The following is a 26,931-nucleotide window of genomic DNA, read 5'->3' on the forward strand; positions in this document are numbered from 1 at the left end:
TACAGCCCCAGTTGGATAGTATAACCACAATTTATGCAACTTCAAATTTGTTTGCAATGATCTGTTTAACGGGAAATTTTTACGACATATTTGTGATTAAACCAAACCATCCCTACATCTCAAAGAGATAGCTTCTTTCTAACAAAGCTCGTAGAGCTGAATTCCATCAACAAAACACACCATTGCTTCTTGTGATTCATGTATGGATTGATGTGATTCATGTATGTATTGAACAGAAGCATACATGCATGCCTCTTGTGGATGAGGTTAGTTTGTAAGTTTCTTATTTCTGGCCGTTCTTGCTTGGAAAATAACTTGCACCACAGAAATACTGAAGCTGCCATGAAAAGCTAAATTTACTATCTACTGTCTCAGTGAGCTCATGGAAGAATTGCTTTTATTGCTTACCCAATGAAGCAAGATGATTTTAGATCAGCCAATAAAAGAATTCAAAAATAATATTGCCTGAACTAAGAGATACAGATGGAGAAACAAAATGACTTCAGATTCAGTGAATTTGGTTTCGCTTTAAAAACTATGTTCTACAGTATTTGCAAATAAACTTCTTGTGTTGTCTCTGGATTGTAGTGGGTAAATCCCACAATATTTCATCAATACAACTGCTTGTCATCTTCAGGTGGTGGCAGTTGCTGCTGTCACTCCTGCAATATGTGACTAATATAATCACATGGGGGCAATACGCATGTGCAGGATGACACTTGAAGTTGGAAGAAAGCGGTGCTCCCGTGCTATTATCATCAGTCGAATCTTGCAGCAGTGACAGCAGCAACTACCACCACCTGAAGATGTCGACCAGTTGCATCAATGAAATATTGTGGGATTTACATATAACAATTCGGCAGCAAACCCGAGAAGTGTATTTGCAACAGATCCGTCAGGAAGGCCTGAAAGTCACTTATGCTCTACTTTTTCACATCTAATCAAATGAATCTGGGAGAAAAAAATAGAGCTGACCAAGGCAATTCTTACCTGTGGCACACACTTAATTGTATTATAATTGGAGATTTATTGCCACAAAGAAGAAGAAATGTCGGATCTCTTGAAATTCCTACCATCTATCTATTACAGATATTTCACTTAATGAAAAAGAAAGTTGCTACTCACCATATAGTGGAGATGCTGAGTTGCAAATAGGCACAAAAAATGACTGTCACATATATAGCTTTTGGCAAGTAAGGCCTTTGTCAAAATTTGATGACAAACACGCACATACACACTCACACAAACGCAACTCACACAAACGACTGCAGTCTCAAGCAACTGAGGCCACACTGTGATCAGCAGCACCCGTGCATTGCATGATGGGAATGGCGATGGGGTGGGGTGGGGATGAGGAGTAGGCTGGAGGAGAGAGAGGGGAGGGATAGCATGGTAGGGTGATTGACAGTGATGTGCAGTTGAGGAGCACGCAGGGACGAGGTGGAAAGAGAGTAGGGCTGCTTAGTGCAGTTGGGAGGTTGGACGGAGGGCAGCTTAGTGCAGTCGGGAGGGCAGTGGGTAGGTGGGAAGAGCGGGGCGGGCGGGGATAGCACACAAGGAGGGAAGTAAAAAAAATGGGTGCGGTGGAGGAATGAGGGCTATGTAGTGGTGGAATCGGAACCGAGGATGGGCTGGATGGGAGACGACAATGACTAATGAATGTTGAGGCCAGAAGGGTTACGGGAAAATAGGATTATATTGCAGGCAAAAATCAAACAATTGAAAATCCAGGATGGAATGTAACAATATTATGAGAAGGAAAGTAGCTACTCACAATATAGCGGAGATGCTGAGTTGCAGATAGGCACAACAAAAAGACTCTCACAATTAAAGCCTTTGACCATTAAGGCCTTCGTCAACAACACACACACACACACACACACACACACACACACACACACACACACACACACACAAATTCAGTCTCGGGCAACTGAAATCACACTGCGAGAAGCAACACCAGTGCATGATGGGAGTGGCGACTGGGTGGTGGTAAGGAGGAGGCTGGGGTGGGGAGGGGGAGGGATATTATGGTGGGGGTGGTGGAGAGTAAAGCGCTGTAGGTTTGATGGAGGGCAGGGGAGAGTTGGGGAGGAGGGGGGGGGGGGGGCAGGGGCAGAAGTAGCAGAAAAGGAGAGAAATAAAAAGACTGGGTCTAGTGGTGGAATGATAGCTGTGTAGTGCTGGAATGGGAATAGGGAAGGGGCTGGATGGGGTGAGGGCAATGACTAACAAATGTTGAGGACAGGATGGTTACGGGAATGTAGGACGTATTGCAGCAAAAGTTCCCACCTGCAGAATTCAGAATAGCTAATGATGGTGGGAAGGATCCACATGGTACAGGCTGTGAAGCAGTCACTGAAATGAAGGATATCATGTTTGGCAGCGTGTTCAGCAACAGGGTGGTCCACTTGTTTCTCGGCCATAGTTTTTCGGTGGCCATTCAAGTGGACAGACAGCTTGTTGACTGTCATGCCGACATAGAATGTAGCACAGTGGTTGCAGCTTAGCTTGTAGACCACATGATTGGTTTCACATGATGTTAGTGACCACACTGGAGTAGGTGGTAGTGGGAGGATGTATGGGACCGGTCTTGCATCTAGATCTATTACAGGGGTATGAGCCATGAGGTAAAGGAATGGGTGCAGGGGTTGTGTAGGGATGGACGAGTATATTGTGTAGGTTTGGTGGACAGAGAAAAACCACTGTGGGATGGGTGGGAAGTACATTTCTCATTTCAGGGCATGATGAGAGGTAATTCAAACCCTGGCGGAGAATGTAATTCAGTTGCTTCAGTCCTGGGTGGCACTGAGTTATGAGGGGAATGCTGCTCTGTGGCCAGATAGTGGCACTTTGGGGGATGGTGGGGGACTGGAAAGATAAGGCACAGGAGATTTGTTTTTGTACAAGATTGGGAGGATAATTATGGTCAGTGAAGGCTTTAGTAAGACCTCAGTATATTTTGAGAGGGCTGCTTATCACTGCAGATGTGATGACCATGGGGCTGTACAGAAGGGATTTCTGGGTATGGAACGGGTGGCAGCTGTCGAAGTGGAGGTATTGCTGGTGGTTAGTAGGTTTGATATGGAAGGGGGTATTGATGTAGCCATCTTTGAAGGAAGGTGGCTTGGTGGGTTGAGTAGGAACAGGTGAAGCAAATGAGGGAGAAGTTGTTGAGGTTCTGGAGGAATTTGGATAGGATGTCCTCACCTTCGATCCAGATAGCAAAGATTTCATCAGTGAATCTGAACCTGGTGAGGGGATTAGGATTGTGGGTTTTTAGGAAGGATTCCTCTAGATGGCCCAGGAACAGGTTGGCATAGGATGGTACCATGTGGGTGCCCAAAGGTTTACCCCGGATTTGTTTGTTGGTAATGCCTTCAAAGGACAAGTAATTGTGGGTGAGGATACAGTTGGTCATGGCGACTAGGAAGGAGGTTGTTAGGTTGGAATCTGTTGGGCGTTGCGAAAGACAGTGTTCAATAGCAGTTAAGGCCATAAGCATTAGGAATGTTAGTGTACAGGGAGGTGGCATCAATCATGACGAGCAGGGCACCGTGTGGTAAAGGGACAGGAACTGTGGAGAGTCAGTGGAGGAAATGGTTGGTATCTTTTATATAGGAAGGTAGGTTCCAGGTAATAGGTTGAAGGTGTTTGGTCTATGAGAGCAGAGATTCTCTAAGGGGCGGCATAGTAACCGGCCACAATGGGGTGTCATGGGCGGTTAGGTTTATGGACTTTAGGAAGCATGTAGAAGGTAGGAGTGCAGGGAGTAGTAGGGGAGAGTAGAGAGATGGACTCCAGAGAGAGGTTGTGGGATGGGCCTAAGGATTTGAGTAGTGACTGAAGATCCTGCTCGATTACTGGAATGCAGTCACTGTGACAAGGTTTGTAGATGGAAGTATCTGACAGCTGGCAGAGTCCTTCCACCAGGTAATCCTTGCAGTTCAAACCAACAGTGGTGGAGCCTTTGTCTGCAGGTAGGATTATAAGGTTGGGATCTGCGGTTTTTTCTGCGGATGTAAGGTTAGTTTGTATGTTGAGTGATTTGGGGAATGTGCATAAGGCAAGGTTCGAGGTTAAGAAATTCTGGAAAGTTAACAGGAGGTAGGTTGGGGGCAGTGGGGGCGGATCTAGTTTGGATGGAAGAGTGAACTGAGTCAGGCAAGGTTCAATATTGGTCTTTGATTGGGTCTGACCGTTAGGATTGGTGGCGAAAAAGTGTTTCCCCTTTAGGGACTGGCAGAAGGAGAGGAGGTCTTTAACAAGTCCTGCACCTACATCTACATCTACATGGATACTCTGTAAATCACATTTAAGTGCCTGGAAGAGGTTTCATCGAACCACCTTCAAAATTCTCTATTATTCCAATCTCATATAGCATGCGGAAAGAATGAACACCTACATCTTTTTGTACAAACTCTGATTTCCCTTATTTTATCATGGTGATCGTTTCTCCCTATGTAGGTCAGTGTCAACAAAATATTCTTGTATTCTGAGGAGAAACTTTATGATTAGAATTTCGTGACAAGATTCCGTCGCAATGAAAAATGCCTTTCTTTTAATGATGTCCAGCCCAAATCCTGTATATTTCTGTGACACTCCCTCCCCTAATACAAAACGTGCCGCCCTTCTTTGAACTTTTTCGATGTACTCCATCAGTCCTATCTGGTAAGGATCCCACACCGTGCAGCAGTATTCTAAGAGAGGATGGACAAGCACAGTGTAGGCAGTCTCCTTAGTAGATCTGTTACATTTTCTAAGCTTCCTGCCAATAAAACGCAGTCTTTGGTTAGCCTTCCCCACAACATTTTCTGTGTGTTCCTTCCAATTTAAGTTGTTGGTAATTGTATTACCTAGGTATTTAGTTGAATTTATGGCTTTTAGATTAGACTGATTTATCGTGTAACCAAAGTTTAACGAATTCCTTTTAGCACTCATGTGGATAAGTTCACACTTTTCGTTATTTAGGGTCAACTGCCAATTTTCGCACCATTTAGATATCTTTTCTAAATCATTTTGCAATTTGTTTTAATCTTCTGATGGCTTTATTAGTCGATAAATGACAGTGTCATCTGCAAAAAACCTAAGATGGCTGCTCAGATTGTCTCCCAAATCGTTTATATAGATAAGGACCAGCAAAGGGCCTATAACACTACCTTGGGGAAGGCCAGAAATAACTTCCGTTTCTCTTGATGACTTTCTGTCAATTACTACAAACTGTAACCTCTCTGACAGGAAATCACAAATCCAGTCGCATAACTGAGATGATAATCCATGAGCACGCAATTTCACTGTGAGCTGCTTGTGAGGTACAGTGTCAAAAGCCTTCTGGAAATCCAGAAATACGGAATGGATCTGAAATCCACTGTCAATAGCACTCAACACTTCATGTGAATAAAGAGCTAGTTGTGTTACACAGGAATGATGTTTTTTGAATCCATGTTGACTGTGTGCCAATAGACCGTTTTCTTCGAGGTAATTCATAATGTTTAAACACAATATATGTTCCAAAATCCTGCTGCATATCGATGTTAATGATATGGGCCTATACTTTCGTGGATTACTCCTACTACCTTTCCGAAATGTTGGTGTGACCTGTGCAAATTTCCAGTCTTTAGGAATGGATCTTTCGTCGAGCGAACGGTTGTATATGATTGTTAAGTATGGAACTAAAGTATCAGCATACTCCAAAAGGAACATAATTGGTATACAGTCTGGACCAGAAGACTTGCTTTTATTAAGTGATTTAAGATGCTTCACTACTCTGAGGATATTTACTTCTACGTTACTCATGTTGGCAGCTGTTCTCGATTGGAATTCTAGAATATTTACTTCGTCTTCTTTTGTGAAGGCATTTCGGAAGGCTGTGTTTAGTAACACTGCTTTGGCAGACAAAATGTAATTTGGGAGTGGGGTAAAAGGTGAGGCTTTTGGAAAGGACTGATATTTCTGTAGGGCTAAGGCTTCTGGAGGGAAGGTTCACGACTGTGTTGTGGGTCCAGAACCTAAACAGACCCACAACACAGTCATGAACCTTCCCTCCAGAAGCCTTAGCCCCACAGAAATATCAGTCCTTTCCAAAAGCCTCACCCTTTGCCCCACTCCCAAATCCAATCATGCAGGACTTGTTAAAGACCTTCTTTCCTTTTTGCAATATTGTTACATTCCATCCTGGATTTTCCGTTATTAGATATTTCACTTCATCTGAGATGTGTCCATGTGAAGCAAATGATGATACTGATGATGGCATTGATGAAGATTACAATCATCATGAATGAGTTGTGTTTTTAAACAATTTCTCACTTTAAAACGGTTGTTATCTGGACAGTAACAGTATGTTTAGTGGTTAATTTTCCATTACTTGTCATAATGCAAAATAATTGGGAAAAATTATACTTTAAGTTTAAAACATATCCTCTCTTCTTTAATTACATGTAATTGCCTTGCTATCTTTACAAAAATACTGCAAAATGTTAAATGTCTCAGTGATTGCTTGAAAGATTCAGAGGTGGGCAGCCAAATACCAAAGGGAGTTGATCCTTTATTACATGAACTCCTTGCCATTCTCAATTTATGAGCTGGAAGTGGAATTGCTGGTTCTGCATAGTTCTTAGAATGAATGAATTATGTCACTGTTGTATTGAATCTCCCGTGCTTCTGTTAACTTTCTTCTGCTTTCAGTTAGCACTCAAGGGAGACAGAGAGAAGGAAAAAGAGTACAGTAAAGAAATAACAAATAAACTCAAAGAGTACACAGAAGAATAAATTGTCATAATTTTGATGTCTGTTTCTGAAAGCTTACAGAATATCAACACTGCCACCTAAACATGAAACACTGTGCTTTCATTTCTAATGTATACATGTTTATGAGTGAAATATCATCTACTCACCTTCATTACTTGCTGTGACAAGAGATGGAAGTGCAATATGCACTACAAAATCCTCCAATGAAAAACAGTGTCGAGCTGCATAAAGAAATGGAAAGAAAACTTATTGTAATAAACATTTCAGTGTCAATATTCCTTATTTCAAGTTCTTAATTAGTGTCATTCTTGTACAAATATGTTCACTTATTCAAAACTTAATACTGGTTAAAACTGTGCACTACACTATGACTTGCGTCTGGATCCTTGCCTTTCTCAGGCAATGCTCTTGCCAAGTGAGCTTATCTAACTTCAGGATTTCACCTGTTAGCAATATCTCTCTGCTATTTTTCCAATTGAGCTGAGCTATGAGGCACTTCTGACTAACTCAGTCTGAAACCTGCTGATAGTTAAATGAGGTACCGAAGTTCAAGTCTTCATTTTCCACACAGTTTTGTAGTGCTGTTACCTAGTCTTAGGTAAAACTTGCACGAATTTGTAAGAAAGCCACCATGGAGCATTGCATTAGCTACAGCTGGCCGGTAAGCACAGTGTGGTAACATAAATGTTATGGCAACATGTACACACAAGGATTAAGAGATGGGCTAGCTGTGCTTGGTGAAACCACACCGTGCAATGTTAACAGCCAGAGAGGGCAGGACGGTGTCACCACACCATGGTAAAGAACCATGTTATGAGCTATGTGACTGGGTAATAGTGCAACAAATGCGTGCTGGGGCTGTAGAAATAGCTGTGAATTTTGAGGCAGATTAACTCACAGTCCAGCAACACCACCACAATGGCAGGGTTACGCTACACAACAAGATGACTGGGCACCACCAGCTGCAGCCATGAGTCGAAGACCAGGTTGGGGCAGCTGCCTCCCACACTAAGTCCACCCTGTGGAACTTGGTGCCTCAGTGCCAGTGATCTGCTTTCTGCACCTGCCACCGTTACTCATACCAGCAGGCAGCAGATCACGACCATATGTGGCTGTCTCCTCTCCTCACTGCAATGGAGGTGAGCCAGGCCTGAGTCCTTTGGGCACATCCATTCAACAGTGGAATGCTTTTGCAGCACAAGAAGTAGAGTGCTGCTGATGTTAGAGCCTCGGCTGACTGATGAGTAACTTGATTCCTGCTAGTTCAACGTCAGCATCACAAGGTGCTGACACGTGTATCTCTTCAATTCGGTAGAATCTAGCTGTCTGCTGGCCATTACCTGCCTGCCATGTCATGGTGAGGCATGTCTGCCTTGCATTGTCAATGACGAGATGTGTAACTGAAGTCTAATGAAATGTTACTCTCAACCAACACAACAGAGAACTTTCAGGAGAGCTGGCGTCACCACCAGTGGACAGCGGAGGGTGTGCAATACCCACAGTGCAGCATCTGAATTGCAGCCTACGGTATCTTCGTTCTGGGGTGAGTGAGACTATTGTTTATGTTTTGGTGCTACATGTGTGGTTGAGAGTAAGTAACTGCAAAGTTACTTTTGTAAAGTTGGAGGAACCAGTGGATGTCTCCCAGTTCAAGGGTAACTGTAACAAACAGTTGTTACAGCCTGTGTGATGTGCATAGTGTAATTTACGTTGGTACTCTGCCCTTGCACCGAACCTGTGATAGTCATTTGTTTTACATGTCATCATTTTGGCCATATGGTATGGCAACGCGGGGAGTCCAGGTGGCTCATCATTAGACATACAAAATAAGTGTGGTAGTGTTATTAACTACGAAGTGCTCTGTTCTTTTTATTTTTGGACTGTTATTGCTGAATTCGTAAATATGAGTAAGGGTGGTGCAATGATGAAATCAGAGACATAAGACATCATTGGCGAGGAAGCTATGCAATCCTAGCTGATCAGGTGGCATGATTAAGAAAAGAGAATACATTTGTGATTAATAAGCTGGCAGAGAATGAAGAAGAGTTGGGGTTGTTGAGTTTGCAGAGTCAGAGAAGTAAATCCGCCTATTATGAATCTTGGTACTCCCTCTTCCAGTAGGTCACCAGAGGATGTGTTACCATTTGTGAAGGATCTCTTATCACTGGCTGACATGGGGGGTTGGTCGTACAAACAGTTGTTGCAAATAGCAAGACTGTATCTCTCAGGAGACTTGAAGTCCTTTGTACAATGCACGGAGGCACTGGATAAGGCAGAAACTTTCAAACAGCTCAGGCAAGGATTGGTGCAAAGATATAAGAAGCAGATTAGTGCATAGTTTTTCTGTTAGCAGATAAGTATAATTTTTAAGATGTCTAATGAAGCCATGCGGGATTTTGCAGAAAATATTACAAAAATTAATGTGCATGCATATGAACTGACACAGAGTGATGAGCCAAAGGGCATTCGATGTTTTCCTGAAGGGTTTATCATCAGCAATGTCTATGAGGGAGCATACTGGTACACCTAGGAATCTGAATGCAGCAGTTAAGTTAGCAATGGAATTTGAGGAAATTTCTGTTGCAACAGGGGTAAGGGATTGAAAACATGTGTCTGAAGTGAATATAAGGTACTTAAACTGTGGGTTTATGGGGCATTTGCAGGACCAGTTCCAACAGCCACAGAATAAATGGGGTGGTATGAACCATCAGCGGTGTTATGAGAATAACAGTAGGGATGGTGTGAACCAACAGCATTATTATGGAAATAATGGTAGGGATGGTCTGGGGGTAATAAGCACCCGTTAAAAATGTAGTCAATGCTGATCTGTCACAAGGAGTGTCTGTTGTACAAGGCAATCTAATTAAACCATGAACAATGACATTAAGGCTTAATTCACATGTCAGGAGGCACCAGAAAGTCACTATGGGTGAGTGTGGAGCCTGATTTACCAGTTGGTATGTTGTGTATAGTGGAATTGCTGGAGGATAGTGATTTATTGGGTACAGTGTGTTGTTTAGTAAGACGAAGTATTGCAGCGCATATAGGAAATGAATGGTGGCAAGGTAATACCTGTTAATGCAGATAATTTTGGCACCGGTTGAACTGTTAGAGGGAACATTAGTGGCAATGTCAGAAATTCTGGAAGAGGAAGACTGCTGCACAGAAGGTGTAAGCAACGAAAAGACACAGCATGCCACTAATAAGACAGCATTGCATGACAAGGGTAAGGATTTGACAGGAACAAAGAGGGTACAGATGGAAGAATTGTTGTTTGAGTTTCAACACCTGTTCTTGGCTTGCAATGTCTGTGAAGCAACACAGGAGACTTATGGGGAATGAAGCACCAGTGTACCGGAGGTCATACAGAATACCATGGTCTCTGCAGGTGATTTTAGAAGAGTTTATCAATCAGCAACTAACTGAAGTCATAATAGAAGAGAGTAGTAGCCCCTAGAGGGCAGAAATTGTAATCATACCAAGAACGTCTATGGATGGTTCAAGGAAGTATTGATTCTGCTGTGATTAACATTGTTTGAACAGTATGACACTAACAGATGCTTACCCCACACATAACACAAACTGTTGATAATCTTGGGCAGTGCTCGACAACGGACTTGAGAAGTGGGTACCTTCAGCAGACCAAAGACTGTATTTTCAGTACCCCTGGGACATTATCAGTTTAGAACAATGCCATATGGTTTGCAGAAAGCATCTCCGACATGCCACTGCTTGTTAGACAGAGTGCTGAAGGGATTAAAGCCTTGTCAGTATTCAGTGTATTTAGACAACATAACTGTTTCTTCAAGGGATAAGCATGAGCATAGGCAGCGACTGAGGAAGTGTTTAAGAGGTTGTGAGCTGCACATTTAACAATGTGTGTTGAGAAGTGTCATTTTGTGTTGGAAGAAATAAATTTCTTGAGTCAGTTAATTAGTAAGGGTGGTGTGAGAACTGATCTGAGATTGATACAGGCAATGCAACATTTTCCAGTACCAGGTACAAGCAAAGAGTTACAGTCCTCCCTAGACCTCGAGAATTGTTATAGCAAACTTGTGAGAGGATTTATGGATATAACACACCCGCTTACACAATAACTTAGGAAAGGTATCAAATTTGTATGGTCTGAGGAGCTTCAAAATGCATCTGACAAGGTAAAGGAGGTATTGATGTCAAGTCTGGCAATGGTATTCCCGAATTTTCAGAAGGAATTTATATTATCATTGTTTTGAGCCACGAGGTCAAAGGAGAAGAACACCCTATTACTTTTGCCCCCAGAAAATTGAATGGAGCTGAGAGGAATTATTCTACTATGGAGAGAGAGACGCTTAGCCTGGTGTACGGAGTAACATGCTTCTGGCGTTACCTGTACGGGAGGAAGTTAAAGTAATGACTGCTCATGCTGCTTTGAGGTGGTTACTCAGCTTGAAGGACCCATCCAGTAGACAGACGAGATGGACCCCAAAACTCAGTGAATTTCAGCACAAAGTAATCCAAAAACCGAGCTAGAAACACGGAAATGTGGATACACTAAGCAGGAAGGTAGCTGTGATACAAGCACTATGTTGGGAACTTGCTGAGCAGCAAGCATTAATGAGTGCTGGTGCTGATGGTCAACATAAGCAGTACAGTAAGCAGAAGCAGTTCAACAAGTGTGATGTGTTGTGATGTAAGGAGATGAGATTAGCACCATAAGTGGTTGTACCAGTGAACCTACGAGAAGAGGTGCTGAAAGAAATGAATAATCATGTTTTTTCTGACCATGGGGCATGCAGAGCAATGAAGCAAAGAGTGATGGAGAAATCTTGGTGGAAAGGAAGGAAAGGTAGGCAACAAGCAGATCTAAGTCAAAAACAAGTACTGCTGCAGAGGTTGCCAGAAGTGATGGAACCATTCATTTTGCATTGAATATAGTAGACCATTTTCCTCATTATATTGGGATGGTGCCAATGGCAGACCAGCAGGCAGTCACAGCTGCACAACCACTGGTGAACAGATGGGTGTTGAAGTTTGGGGTGCCAGAGACAATAAAAATGGATCACTGGGCGAACTTCGCATCAGAGCTGATGAACAAGTTGTGTCAGGCGTTGAGACTGAAAAAGCGAAGATCTAGTCTACTTCATCCTCAATCAAATGGCAGGGCAGAGTGAGTTCATTGGACAATTGGGAGGATGTTTAACTATTACATTAACTCCCACCATACAGATTGGGACACCAATTTATCTACTGCGGTGAGTGCGTATAATTTGAAAGTATGCACCAGCATTGGGTTGTCACCATTCAAATAAAAATATGCCACTGCCATTCAATACAATTAAGCAGAAAGGGAGCAGCAACAGTGAGTTAATGTGAGAATTTGTGAGAAGTTTGGCACTTGAATGTCAAGAAGAGGCAGTAAAGTTTGCAGGAACTATATCTCAATACAAGTTGGGCCAGTGGGTGATGTTGTCAAAGCCATATATTCCAAAGGGGAAGACATAGAAGTTTGTAACATGGTACCAGGGCCCATATCAAGTGATTGAAACCATGTTATCTGTGAATGTGATGCTACAATTACCAACAAGATCAACAATTGTTCATGTCAAATGCTTATGACCATTCAGGGGTGCACAAGACTTAATCACAGGGGATATATTGGTAGAATAAATGAAAAGAGTAAAAAATAAGGAGTGAAGAGAGAGCAACAGGAAGAGCAGGGCCATGTATCTCGTATGCCACATTTGTTAAGGCCAAGGAGGTGGTCAATGCAGTTTATGTTTTCTGTGGTTCTTGCGTGCGCACGCGCACATGTGTGTGTGTGTGTGTGTGTGTGTGTGTGTGTGTGTGTGTCGTGTAGATTGCTGAAGTAGGATAAATGTTATCTTTAACTATTGTGTGCGAGAGGCTTCTCAGAGACATCAGACTTCTGGGTTGAGGGGAGATGATAAAGGTCCCTGTTCTCAGGTTGCCATTCTGTGAGGTTGAGGAAGGAAGAATGCTAATTTTGGTGGTGCTGTACTTCTTCACCTGAGGTGGGGTAGGGGTGCTGCAAGATCATCACCTAATTGGACGAGTTCTGTTTTCCAGCTGTAGGAGGTGGTATCATCTAGTCAAAAATGGACATTAAGTTTAGTTTTTAATGTAAGGGAAATACAAAATGATATAAGGAAGTTGGAAAAGGTATTTTCAGGTTTGCAGCAGTCAGCAATCAGTAATGGAATGTTCAGAGAGGGGTCAGAGAAGCACAGGAAGTTACACATAGTGAACGTGTGTCTGAAGGAGAAGATGCAGGAAATAGTAGAACTGGTACCACATGAACTGCGCAGGAAGGATAGGGGATGGATAGATGGATGAGGAAGGTTACTGAGGGAGAGCTACAGCAATGTCAAAGCAGGGTGGTCACCACATTACTTACAAGATCCAGATGGGAGGAAATGCATGCACCATGCAGTTGTTCAGGAGCAATGCAGATGGTTGACCATGCTGAAAGAAGGTGATGGAACCAAAATAATACTTCCAATGAAGTCTAGATTGGGTATACTTGGAGTGCGACAATATGACAGAGGTGGAAAGTTGCTCTGAACAAGGGAAGATTATGGGAACTACACAATGAGATGACTGGGCAATACGAGTACCTGTGGGTTTGACACCACCTCAGGGCAGCTCCCTCCCACACTAAGTCCACCCTGTGGGACTTAGCAGGGGGAGTGGAACATGACCCATACATGGCATCTTCCCTTGCCACGATGGGGGATGCGAGACAGGACTGAGTTACCTGGGCATTGATTTCTACAGCAGCATGCAGTTGCGCACAAGAAAGAGAGCACCACTGATGTCAGAGCCTTGATCGACTGACAGGCGATTGGATTGCTGCTGGTCTGATGTCGGCACTGCAGGACGCTGATGTATGTACCTCTTTGCAGTGTGGAAGCTAGCGATCCACGGGCCACTGTAGGCCTACAGCACTGGAGTGGTGTGGGTCTGCCTCGCATTGTCAGTAACAAGATGTGTAACTGAAGCCTAATAAAATATTTATCTTGACAACCAGTCTGTCACTGGGCCCCAGTAGCCCATCACTCCACTGCTGACCCTACAAATCGGTGTCACCCAAACAGACTGCTACCAGTGCACGACAGAGTGGTGCCAACAGCCAGCACCCACAAAAGTTTCAATGTCTGAAAGTTTCACCACAATATATACTTATTTTTCTCAAGTCTCACACAGACTTAAAAAGAACAATTTCATTTATGCAACATGGAATGTAGCAATTTTATGAAAAATGTAAATAAATGAGAGCAAGCAAAAATTCATCACAGCTAGCATGTTTTTCCTAAAGAAAAGCAAATATACAAATATTACAGAATACTCACCTATGAGAATAGATGTAAAGACAGCCAAAGAGTTGTGAATCGCAACATCTCGAATGTCAACCTGAGTCAGGACATCAACAAAATGGGAAGAATGGTTAGATGAACAACAGAGAGCCATCAGCACACCTTTTGGGAAGCACAAAAACTGATTAAAAATATTTCGAATGTGACCAACCAATAAGTTGTTTGTCAGTTTCACTTAATCATAAATACAAAAATATGTGTAAAACCAACAAAAACTATTTACCCAGCCATTCAGCAGATAAGGCATTGCAACATGCAGTGAACTCTGCACAAAGCACAGCAATGTCATTAAGCCTGTCACTGTCTGTTTCATTACAGACTGCCACTATTGCGTTACAGACAAAACTGTAGCGATTTGTTGGTGTTTCAGCCAGCTGGCGAGCCCACTGAGGCTCAATTTTACCTGTTGCACAAAATAAATAATACATTATGATAATGAAACCATACTCTCAATTTTACGTAACAAATAGTAATACAGAAGACATGTTGTAAAATAACAACAGGATAACAAAGTATGAATGCTAGAAAATTGATAGAATAGAATAATTTTGAATGCAACAATTATTTGCCATATGGATAAAGAGAACTGCTTCCCAAGCAGCAGCAGCAGCAGGAGGAGGCGGAGGAGGAAGAATAGTAATAGTAATAGTAATAGTAATAGTAGTAGTAGTAGTAGTAGTAGCACAAAAAGGTTTAAAATTGTTAATTTTCATGATGGATACCTCCTCCTGTGAAAAGAGAGAAAAGATTTGGAGGAAAACAAGATAGTATGGTACAAGGATACAAGTTATCCAGGAAACAGGATGATTAACACTACTATTTTCTTTTCCTACAACTTCTCTTTTGCAGCAGAAAGATCCTATAGCTCCTGAGTATACAATTTTAAATCTTTCTATATGTTTCCATCTGCTGCAGACTATGAGAGAATTTGTCTCTCCATATGTCAAATATTTTCATTCCATAATTTATTAGCTTAGATATTAATGCAAATAATTAGTTATATTTTCAATTTCAGATTCTTCATTAGAACATATTTAAAGAAATCCATTGGCTTTGAAGTATGCTGTATCTCGTTTTGGACAGCAACATAGTGGCAACTGTCCCCTCCTTTGTTCAGATGTAAAAACACTCTTTCTGGGCTGGATGGATGTTCTAAGACCTGTATACTACCTTCAGTCATAACAAAATTATCACCTTTAACTGAATATATAACTATTTATTAGATTCTCCTTCCCTTAGTTGCAGACATTCAAATGGGATTTTAATATGTATGTTTTGTGAAAATACTCTTCTCTACAACTGTTGTAATTGAACTGTTACTACAGGTTGCTTGATGACATAGTACAAATGCAGACTCTTAATTCCAAAATATTGATAAGTAATAGCAGTGTGCATAACTACAATACTAGGAGAAAGGATGATCTTCACTATTCAAGATTAAATCTAACTTTGGCACAGAAAGGGGTGAATTATACTGGCACTAAAGTCTTTGGTCACTTACCAAATAGTATCAAAAGTCTGACAGATAACCAACAAGTATTTAAGAAGAAATTAAAAGAATTTCTGAATGACAACTCCTTCTACTCCATAGAGGAATTTTTAGATATAAAATTAAAAAAATAAATAAATAAATAAATAAAAATAAAAAAATAAAAATAAAAAACACAAAAATGAAAAAGTTGATATATTAACTTAAGTATGTTGTTAAATTAACTTAATTATGTCATGTATTGGAAAATTTGACTCGTTCCACATCATTACGAAATATCGTATTCATGATCCATGGAACCAGTATTAATCTAATCTAATCTAATCTGATGTCAGTTCTCTGGTCTGCCATTTTTTCTGACATTGCAATTCAGTCTGTTTTTGAACTGATTGTTCATAATGCACACCTCTCATTTCAATATCACTCAACAATCCTTCTGTATTGCTCTGCTCACTCATATGCTGTCACAAGAAATCTCTATAAACACACTGAGTTCTCCTTTACTGTTCGAATAACATGGTAATGCTTACTCCAATCAGTGAATTATACACATTCTTCCAATATTTTCTACTCATGTACGTTCACAGTATGACACATAGATCCATCTCCATGAATACCTGCACAGCCACCAACAATAAATTAAACAATATCCAACAGTCTTGATTACAACTGTGATTTCATCTGACAATGATAGCCTGCTGGATGCAATTTATTTACTGAGAGCATGTTAATGCATAGCCACCCTCCTAATTACATTGGGAAACATGCAAAAAAGCTTGATTTCTTGTTTAAGTATTCAGTATTATTTTGATTTTGGAGGTTTTTAATCTCTGTACTGCCAGCATGATTACTTCCATTCTACATGTTCCTCACTTATATGCTCATATCACTTGTGCCAGTATCATCATAAAGTATGTGTCAGGTTTCAAACCAATTTTACAGCTATAGACCCACACAGAATTTCATTAAAAAAGTTGGTAAAAGTATTCCACATTTTATTCTACATGAGAATTCCTACTTTTTCATGAAACACCCACTCTGGTTCACATTATTTTTCTTGGAGCTAAAATCTCACAAGAGTTCTCTACTTAAACTCTTAAAAGTCTTATTTCCTGCAATCTTTTTCACTCTTTTGTCAAATGAAAGGAATTGGTGTTTATGTGAGCCATTAATCAGGGTTATTACAATCTTTAATTGCAGTAGGTGGCTCCACATTACATCTGCTGTCTGATATACATTTCAAGATTTTCAGTTCAGCATTAATTGCTTGTGTGGTTTAGTGGTTAATGTCACTGGCTACTAATCCAGAGGTTTCAGGTTCAGTTCTTGGTGAGCACTTCTTTCTTTTTCTGGGGCAGGGCAATTTGGAAAGTGATTTTTTTAACCTGCTATAGTCAAATAAGAGGCTGTTATTTACCAGACTTCATTTCCCACTCTTCAGAAAGTCACATATTTGTTCACACATATTTAACTCCTGGCATGTGTGTTCAATAAGCAATTTTACATCTGTAACCATATATCACTACGATACTATGATACTACTTTCAGAAAGTGACAGAATTGCTATTTAGCAATAAAAACAAAATAAGCAAAAGATTTGTATTGTTGTTTGATCACACATGAAAGTTACCTCCTCTGCGTGGATTACTGAGCACTTCCATCATAAACTGTGTGTTGCAGACAATCATTGTGCTTGGTGTTGATGGTTGAAGTGATGAATACAATGCCTGGCGAATTTTTGGATATGCGTTGCCGAATGGTTCCACACTATGAGGTTTTGACTTTAGTAGGCTGCAAGTTGAGTACAGGTCATACAAATGTGCTAAGACACATCGTTCTGCTGATGAACAATCTCCTGGATTCGTAACATGTTTAACAATGCGGCAAAGACCTTCAAATACTGCTGTTGTCTGTTCTGGAAATACTAGAAAATAAAAAAATAAATAAAAAATAAAACTAAATTATGAGTTTTTGCACAAATAATCTATTTAAATATACAACATTAATAGGGAATAAAACTACCAGAAATAACATGTTCAAAGTAGAAAGCATTATTATATTAACCTACAAAGACCTAATCTAAGGCTACAGATTTTAGTACAAAAACAACCGTTTGGATCAGAACTTGTGTTCCATGTTGTTTCACAGCAATAAATATGGCTATAACATCTTCATCACTCTATGCTTACAGTCATTCATCAACAGGAGTACTGTAAGAACAAGGCACTATCACAGCAGTGGGTGCTCCATATTCCACAAACAAAAAAATAGCAAAGGCCAGCAAAGTTTGTTGATGATCTTCAAAATATCAAACACAATTTCTATTGCGTAATTGAATGGTGATATATTGACCAGTTCTACGGACCACTGAATCACATTTTCACTGATTTACTCCACAAAAATCCAAACTGTCATTTCTTCATGACATGTAAGTCAGTCATAAACAAGTTTTTTCTAGTTTTCTTGCCCAATACACCAATTAAGCAAATGATTAATACAATTTGGGAAGTGCATGTGATTGCATGTTCCTATTATCAATGACATAGTTATGATTTTCTGAAGTTATGCTCACATCATTCAGAGCAACTTTGGATTGTCCTCCCAACCTAAACAACAGCCTTAACAGTCATTGTCCACTCCTCGTCTCTTTATCACACTGGATATTGTAATAATTTGTAGCCCGATCCGCTTTGGACAAAAGGGTTCCAGTTAAGCTAAGTCCTGTTATTATGAGGCTTTCCTGAAAGACATCCTGAAAACCACAGAAGACAGACAGGTATGTGCTTTTGTTCTGAAAGGGGTATCTCATTTAAAGACTGACTGACAGCTAAGAGGGGGTCACCAGGCTCTGATCGGGCGCTGATGACTGCGCAGTTGAGCACCGCACAAACCAACATCAGCTCACCACCAGGCTCAGGGACCTGAGGTGCTAGAGCAGGGACACTTAAAGGCCTTCTGCCTTCTCTTTACGAATAAACAGACTTGTTGTTAAGTTGCAGCTCTCTTCATGGCTCAGCTTACTGAGAAATGCTTGGAGGCATTCTTAGTGGTTTTCTCATCAAAATTTGTCATGTAAGCTGCTAAGGAACTGCCCACAAACCGTGGCAGGCATCACAGCAGGAAATGGGTGAGAATGCCACATGAAATACTGTGATCCATGTTAGCCACTGTCCAAGGACTTTTCAAAGCACAAAGCAAGATCAGAGAGGTTGGCACCCTGTAACCAAGACCAACAGGGGGAGTTTCTCAGTGTCAATCATTCATTTAGGGGGCAGTGGGGAGGGAAGGGGGGATGACAACACTGCAAATTAGGCCCATCAGCAGCAAAATAAAAAGACAATACGGTGGGAAATAACATGCCCTGAAAGGTAATGGTGAGGGAAAGAAGAATGAAACTGCTGGTCTGAGGTAGAACGGAATCCGTTTTCTGATCTTTCTGATGAACATTCTGAGCTCCTTCAGAGAAGATTCTCAAATTATTCAAGTTTTCATTCTGAGTTATTTTTATTCTGGTCACTCCAAGTTCACTTGGAACTTTTCACAGATGATTCTGAGTTCATTTGGATTCGTTATTTGACAACTTAGAGAGATACTTTCAGGAGATTTTCATGCAAGGTCATGCTAAGAGATGGGCTTGCTTCGTTGTTCTGACTTTACATTCTTGAGGTATGTCTGCTTGTCTTCTACTAAGTTTTGAGACCTTGATTCCTGCATTCATCCCAATATCTATTATCACTTTGTGACAGACTCATTTTTCATTCCAGGTTGAATGGTCTTTCTGTCAGTCTTTTGCTTGAGTATACATGTATTTGTCTGTGTTCCCACCATCAAATTCCCCTTTCTTTGGTCACTGCCCCTGCAGTCTAATTACTGCAGACAACAGATGCCAGATGTGTATTGGGATCTGTCAAGTGGCTGCTGTGGACTGCATCGAACCCTGGGAATCTGTTTTACCAGGAGAGCAGTTATGTAGGAAGTGAGAAATGAGTTAATGTTCTGTAAGCAGTGCAGTTAAAGCTGGAGCTGCAGAGATAAAAGCTTCTGGCTGTAACCTATGGCTATGTGACACCATGCTGACTTACCTGGAGGCTGATATGTCGCAACGAGACCATGCCAGCCACTCACGACTTCATGCAACTCTGATTATGTTAAATAGTGAGATAAAATGGTTAATTACCCCCCCCCCCCCACCTGCTGCCCCAAATTATTATATGGCCAATTACCAAGTTAAGTTGTGTGTATGCAAATCAAACCAGCCTTGAGATTTCTGTATGATGATATGTGAGCAATTGTAACAAATAAAAATTTTGACTTGCTTTATGAGTTTGAGTTTATTTCATTTGCATGTCATTCCATTTTTATTTTCCTACATTTTTGGTGTCTTAACATTTACAGCCTTGGGAGAGCCAGTCCTGACAAAACTCTACCATCTGGTGAGCAATATACACTCCTGGAAATTGAAATAAGAACACCGTGAATTCATTGTCCCAGGAAGGGGAAACTTTATTGACACATTCCTGGGGTCAGATACATCACATGATCACACTGGCAGAACCACAGGCACATAGACACAGGCAACAGAGCATGCATAATGTCGGCACTAGTACAGTGTATATCCACCTTTCGCAGCAATGCAGGCTGCTATTCTCCCATGGAGACGATCGTAGAGATGCTGGATGTAGTCCTGTGGAATGGCTTGCCTTGCCATTTCCACCTGGCGCCTCAGTTGGACCAGCGTTCGTGCTGGACGTGCAGACCGCGTGAGACGACGCTTCATCCAGTCCCAAACATGCTCAATGGGGGACAGATCCGGAGATCTTGCTGGCCAGGGTAGTTGACTTACGCCTTCTAGAGCACGTTGGGTGGCACGGGATACATGCGGACGTGCATTGTCCTTTTGGAACAGCAAGTTCCCTTGCCGGTCTAGGAATGGTAGAACGATGGGTTTGATGACGGTTTGGATGTACCGTGCACTATTCAGTGTCCCCTCGACGATCACCAGTGGTGTACGGCCAGTGTAGGAGATCGCTCCCCACACCATGATGCCGGGTGTTGGCCCTGTGTGCCTCGGTCGTATGCAGTCCTGATTGTGGCGCTCACCTGCACGGCGCCAAACACGCATACGACCATCAATGGCACCAAGGCAGAAGCGACTCTCATCGCTGAAGACGACACGTCTCCATTCGTCCCTTCATTCACGCCTGTCGCGACACCACTGGAGGTGGGCTGCACGATGTTGGGGCGTGAGCGGAAGACGGCCTAACGGTGTACGGGACCGTAGCCCAGCTTCATGGAGACGGTTGCGAATGGTCCTCGCCGATACCCCAGGAGCAACAGTGTCCCTAATTTGCTGGGAAGTGGCGGTGCGGTCCCCTACGGCACTGCGTAGGATCCTACGGTCTTGGCGTGCATCCGTGCGTCGCTGCGGTCCGGTCCCAGGTCGACGGGCACGTGCACCTTCCGCCGACCACTGGCGACAACATCGCTGTACTGTGGAGACCTCACGCCCCACGTGTTGAGCAATTCGGCGGTACGGTCCACTGTGCCGTGCGTGTGATCATTGCTTGTACAGCCCTCTGGCAGTGTCTGGAGCAAGTATGGTGGGTCTGACACACCGGTGTCAATGTGTTTTTTTTTCCATTTCCAGGAGTGTATATGGGACAGGCGAAATTGCCTCAGACTTCAAGAAGAATATAATAACTCCAATCCCAAAGAAAGCAGGTGTTGACAGATGCGAAAATTATCAAACTATCAGTTAATAAGTCACGGCTGCGAAATACTAACATGAATTCTTTACAGACTAATCGAAAAACTAGTAGAAACCGAACTCGGGGAAGATCAGTTTGGATTCCGTAGAAATAATGGAACACGTGAGGCAATACTGACCCTACGACTTATCTTAGTAGCTAGATTAAGGAAAGGCAAACCTACGTTTCTAGCATTTGTAGACTTAGAGAAAGCTTTTGACAATGTTGAATGGAATAATCTCTTTCAAATTCTGAAGGTGGCTGGGGTAAAATACAGGGAGCAAAAGGCTATTTACCATCTGTACAGAAACCAGATGGCAGTTACAAGAGTCGAGGGACACAAAAGGGAAGCAGTGGTTGGGAAGGGAGTGAGACAGGGTTGACCCTCTCCCCGATGTTATTCAATCTGTATATTGAGTAAGCAGTGAAGGAAACAAAAGAAAAATCTGGAGTAGGTATTAAAATCCATGGAGAAGAAATAAAAACTTTGAGGTTTGCCGATGACATTGTAATTCCGTCAGAGACAGCAACGGACTTGGAAGAGCAGTTGAACGGAATGGATAGTGTCTTGAAAGGAGGATATAAGATGAACATCAACAAAAGCTAAACGAGAATAATGGAATGTAGTCTAATTAAGTTGGGTGATGCTCAGGGAATTAGATTAGGAAATGAGATACTTAACGTAGTGAATGAGTTTTGCTATTTGGGGAGCAAAATAACTGATGGTGGTTGAAGTAGAGAGGATATAAAATGTAGACTGGCAATGGCAAGGAAAGCATTTCTGAAGAAGAGAAATTTGTTAACATTGAGTATAGATTTAAGTGTCAGGAAGTCGTTTCTGAAAGTATTTGTATGGAGTGTAGCCATGAATGGAAGTGAAACATGGACGATAAATAGTTTGGACAAGAAGAGAATAGAAGCTTTTGAGATGTGGTGCTACAGAAGAATGCTGAAGATTAAGTGGGTAGATCACATAACTAATGAGGAGGTACTGAATAGGATTGGGGAGAAGAGAAGTTTGTGGCACAACTTGACTAGAAGAAGGGATCGGTTGGTAGGACATGTTCTGAGGCATCAAGGGATCACCAATTTAGTACTGGAGGGCAGCGTGGAGTGTAAAAATCATAGAGGGAGACCAAGAGATGAATACACTAAGCAGATTCAGAAGAATGTAGGTTGCAGTAGTTACTGGGAGGTGAAGGAGCTTGCACAGGATAGAGTAGCATGGAGAGCTGCATCAAACCAGTCTCAGGACTGAAGACCACAACAACAACAACAACAACAACAACAACAACATTTACAGGTCCACATATTATTACAAAAGGTAGATTCTTCTGCCTTGCATTAATACCTTAGAACACCACAAATGAAAAGCCCCTGTACAGCATGCACCTGGCTCAGCTTCTACTGTGCTTTCTACTCTCCATTTGTCCTGCTCCTCCCTTTTCTTCTTCTTCTTCTTCTTTCCCTACCCTCCATATTTAGTTATTTGTGTCTCCTTTTCACTTCTCTTTCACATTTGTTTCTCTCATTATTTTTTTCTTTATTGTTTAATAGTATTCACTATTTACTGTTCTTTCTTTTTTCCTGCCTTCCTCATGTTTATCTGTTGAAGGAAAACTTTGTCTCTTACATATTTGCAACTGAGTTCTTATCTACGAATACTATTTATTATGTCTCTGGTTTTCGGACCTGGTTCGTTGCTCGCATTTCATTTTCTTCTGAAACTGTTGAATTTTCCACTTATTCCTGAGAAAGTTATGCTGTCTCCATCGCTTCGTCCCCTTTCACCTCACACAGATAGCTTTGGTTTTAAAAGCTACATAGTTCTCCCCTCCAAATCTGCTGTTCTTTATATCTTTTGTAAGTGTCTGTAAGTACAATTCTCCACATTTACTTCAAAGGTCTGAAATGTGATGAACAGCAAAAAGTGGACATACAGATTTATCATCTGATAATAATAAGCTAGTTTAGTCTGCTAACCTTTTGATCACTGGCTGTAATTTATACATCATTTTTGGCAGGCTGGATGAAGAGCATAAAACACAAAATTATGCATAAGAAAGGAAGCAGAAAGTGAAATACATTAATCATCATGGATGTTGTACTGTTGATCACAAACTGAAATGGTAACCTGAGAGATATCATTCTCTTGTTTATAATACCCTGAGAAGACACTACCTTAATGTCTTTAAAACTGTTGGGAAAGAGAACATAGTACAAAGGTAACATAACACTGCAAATAATAACACTATCTGAAAACAGTATGCCTCCAGAAGTGTTTGTAAACCATCCAGTAACTCTGGTGAAATATTTTCCGAGTTTTAATAACTCTTTTCCTACCCTCAAGACTTGCATTTATCAGTGCAACAGCATCTCCCAACTTACCATGTCACCATATAAAACTCTGTCAGATCATAAGAGATGAGCAAACTGTTGAGTTGATAAGAATGAACACTGAGATCTGGTTTTAGTTCCAGTCCAGAGCACAGTTTTAATCTGCCATAAGGTTTAACCACAGCACAGTGTGAAGATAGAAGATGAAGATCTGTGACCAAGCCCTGATCTAGTACACATTCTGAGCTAATGACTGCAGTTGTTTGTGGTGGAAGTACTTAAGAACTGAATCTCCAGCAATTCACAATATGGGAGCTCCAAAATGGCATATTTCACCTTCAGTGTGAGATAGCAGCATAAGGTGCTGTGATGGTCTGAGATGTGGTCACTTCAGCGTATAAGGGTTATGGTTTAAAACTCCATTGTATGAACTTGTTCTCAATCACAGAAGCTAATGGAGGCACAATGGTAAGTGATTTGTATGCTTCATGCAACTGATTCTTTCTTTCTGCTTTACAGTTTTTACTTCATGGCCTTTATCTTTTGTCCTTCATCTACATGAGAGAGTCTTGATCCATCACTATGTGACTTTATACAAACCTGCAGCAACATGATAGTGTTCTTGCTTTACTTGTGGTGATGTACACAATATTCCTGATGTCTGCTGCTTTACTATATTTAATACAGTTATTTCGCTTTTGTAGGATACAGTTGTTTATATATACCCAATGGCAGGGACCTGAAAACCTCAAATGCAAATGTAGATGCAATTTCTGTCTCAAAACATAAAAATGCAAATTACATTATAAATGCTATTTCATAGAGAACTGTATCCAGATGAACTATTTTATTAGAGGTAGTTAGATAGAGCTTTATTTTCTACACGTAAATATCAAAACAGAAACCATTTTTCAGTTACCAGTATTGCGCAACAACTGGCAAAAGCCCAATTTGGATCGAGAAAGTGTGTAAGAACTCGTTTACAAAATAAACAGCACATCTTTGCATGAACACAACAATGCATCAGCGTACTCTAAAAAATTCACACTCTGTTCCCATGTCAAACAGTGTGTAGTTGAATGGTCACTATGAAATACATGCTGCATATGCCAATGTACTACTCTGCTGTGGGACTTAACATCTTAGAACAAAGAAGTGTGAACATTTGTCTGCTGAATAAAGGTGATATTATGAAAAATTGTGGACACTATAACGTGGCAGTTTTAAGTGCAGGGTATTTTGAACTAAGATTGCATAAGATACCAGGAGAATTTGGGCCTGAACCAACTTGTACACAAAGTTGTCAATCTCAGCAAGCAATTGCATGGTAGACATACAGGGTGTCCCACTCAAACGTCCCTGATTTCAAGGACCCAGGAGAGAAAAACCACAGTAGATATGACAATGAAAAATGTAACACATTGTAGAGTATCTCAAAGAATTTATATCCCTGCATCAGAAGCGCCAAATATCATCGCCACAGTGCAGCATGGTCGCATGAAGTGAAAAAGGCGACTCCATAGCAGTGCACGCAAGCAGTAGAGTGGTTTGCAGAAAAAAAAAATTGCCGATTACTGTGCAAAGAAATAATCGTTGTGTGTATGAATGTGATCCACCCGATGTGAAAACAGTTCAGGAATGGTATAGGAAGTTACTGGCAACAGGAAATGTTCTGAAACATTCTGGTGGTGCACATTACAGAGTTTCAGAAGAGATAGTGGAGGACATTAGACAAACATTTCTCAGAAGCCCATGTAAGTCAATTCATCAAGAATCTAGGCAACTTGATGTACCTCAATCAACATTACATCGTGTAGTTCACCAGCATCTTTGTATGTGTGCTTACAAAGTGCAAATTCTGAAACATCTGACACCGAACTACAAACCATGCCACCAACAATTTGCTGTGGATATGCTACAGCGTAATGATATGGGTGCCAGCTTCCTGGAAAGATGTTTATTCTCAGATGAGGCAACCTTTCATCTATCAGGAAGGGTGAATAGTCATAATGTTTGGATTTGGCGATCGCAAAATCCACGTGTTGTCATTGAACATGTTTGTAGTAACCATAAGCTGAACATTTCATGCGGGCTAATGCACGACAGGATTGTTGGAGCGTTCTTCTTAGCGGAACAAATAGTGAATGGGTCAGTGTATCTGGACATGTTGGAGCAGTTTGTGTACCCTCAGATACAAGACTTGCAAGCCAACATCAGTTTTCAACAAGACGGAGCTTCACTGCATTGGTCAACGGCTGTTCGCAAGTTCCTGGATAGGACATTTCCCAATTGTTGGATCGGACGAGGAGGACCCATTGCCTGGCCACCACGTTCACCTGACGTTATGCCGCTTGATTTCTTCATGTGGGGATTCATGAAGGACTGCGTGTATGCGACCAAAGTGAATGATATTCCTATGTTGCGACACCGTATCACTAATGTGATTGCAACAATAACAGAGGGTTCAAGAAATTGAATATAGACTGGTTATTCTTCATGCTACAAATGGTTCACATGTACAGGTGTACTGATGAAAAAATAAATAAATTCTTTGAGATGCTTTACAATGTGGTGCATTTTTAATTGTCGTATCTACTGTGGTTTTTTTCCTGGGTCTTTGAAATCAGGGAGGTTTCAGTGGGACACCCTGTACTTTTTGCTCTCTGCTTTATTTAGAGTTATGTGTGGTTAGTTATTTTCTTTTCTTATTTGAAATTGAGCACAAAGACTAATCCTGGTCCATCATGGGGTTCAAGTACGATTTTCATTACACTAGAAAGTATCAGCAATTGATGTGTCAATTCAACTTTCACAAAGACCCAGAAAATGGGTGTAGTATGGCTGAGCTGCAAGAAGAAGGCAGGGCTTGTTCCCCCCCTCCCCACATTGCTCAACTATTATGCTTTCAAATGTCTCATTTGCTTACACTCACAGCCACTTGCTACAATGTAGTGTCTACACTTTAATGAGCATAACGAGAGTCTTCCTCTAAAGTGCAAATATTTTTGTTTCTACTTTCACTATAAGGACCTTGTTAGTTCTATCTGTAGTGTTGTCAAGTATGAGTTGCACAGCCCATGAAAGGGCTCTACAATATGCTAATTGGGGCTTCAGATTTGAAATCTGTGTTCTGCAGATTTTGCAATTATTGAACTGAGTGGGAGAAGAAAGATAATGTCAAGAAACCCATTAAATCAGAGAAGCACTCCGTCCACCAGCAAATAAATGCAGCTGCTTC

General features: G+C 41.3%; 1 protein-coding gene across 1 annotated transcript in view; it reads right to left on the reverse strand.

Moving 5' to 3' along the window:
* LOC126161685 (mediator of RNA polymerase II transcription subunit 12) overlaps positions 1–26,931 on the reverse strand; it is a 415,184-nt gene that overhangs the window by 205,308 nt on the left and 182,945 nt on the right. Inside the window, exons 19-22 of the mRNA XM_049917698.1 lie at positions 17,240–17,533; positions 14,344–14,523; positions 14,097–14,222; positions 6,894–6,968 (exon numbers count right to left, since the gene is read on the reverse strand). Coding sequence (XP_049773655.1) covers positions 6,894–6,968; positions 14,097–14,222; positions 14,344–14,523; positions 17,240–17,533 — 675 coding nt within the window. The remainder of the gene's footprint in view (positions 1–6,893; positions 6,969–14,096; positions 14,223–14,343; positions 14,524–17,239; positions 17,534–26,931) is intronic.

This window comes from Schistocerca cancellata, chromosome 2 (assembly GCF_023864275.1).
Source record: "Schistocerca cancellata isolate TAMUIC-IGC-003103 chromosome 2, iqSchCanc2.1, whole genome shotgun sequence".
NCBI lineage: Eukaryota > Metazoa > Arthropoda > Insecta > Orthoptera > Acrididae > Schistocerca > Schistocerca cancellata.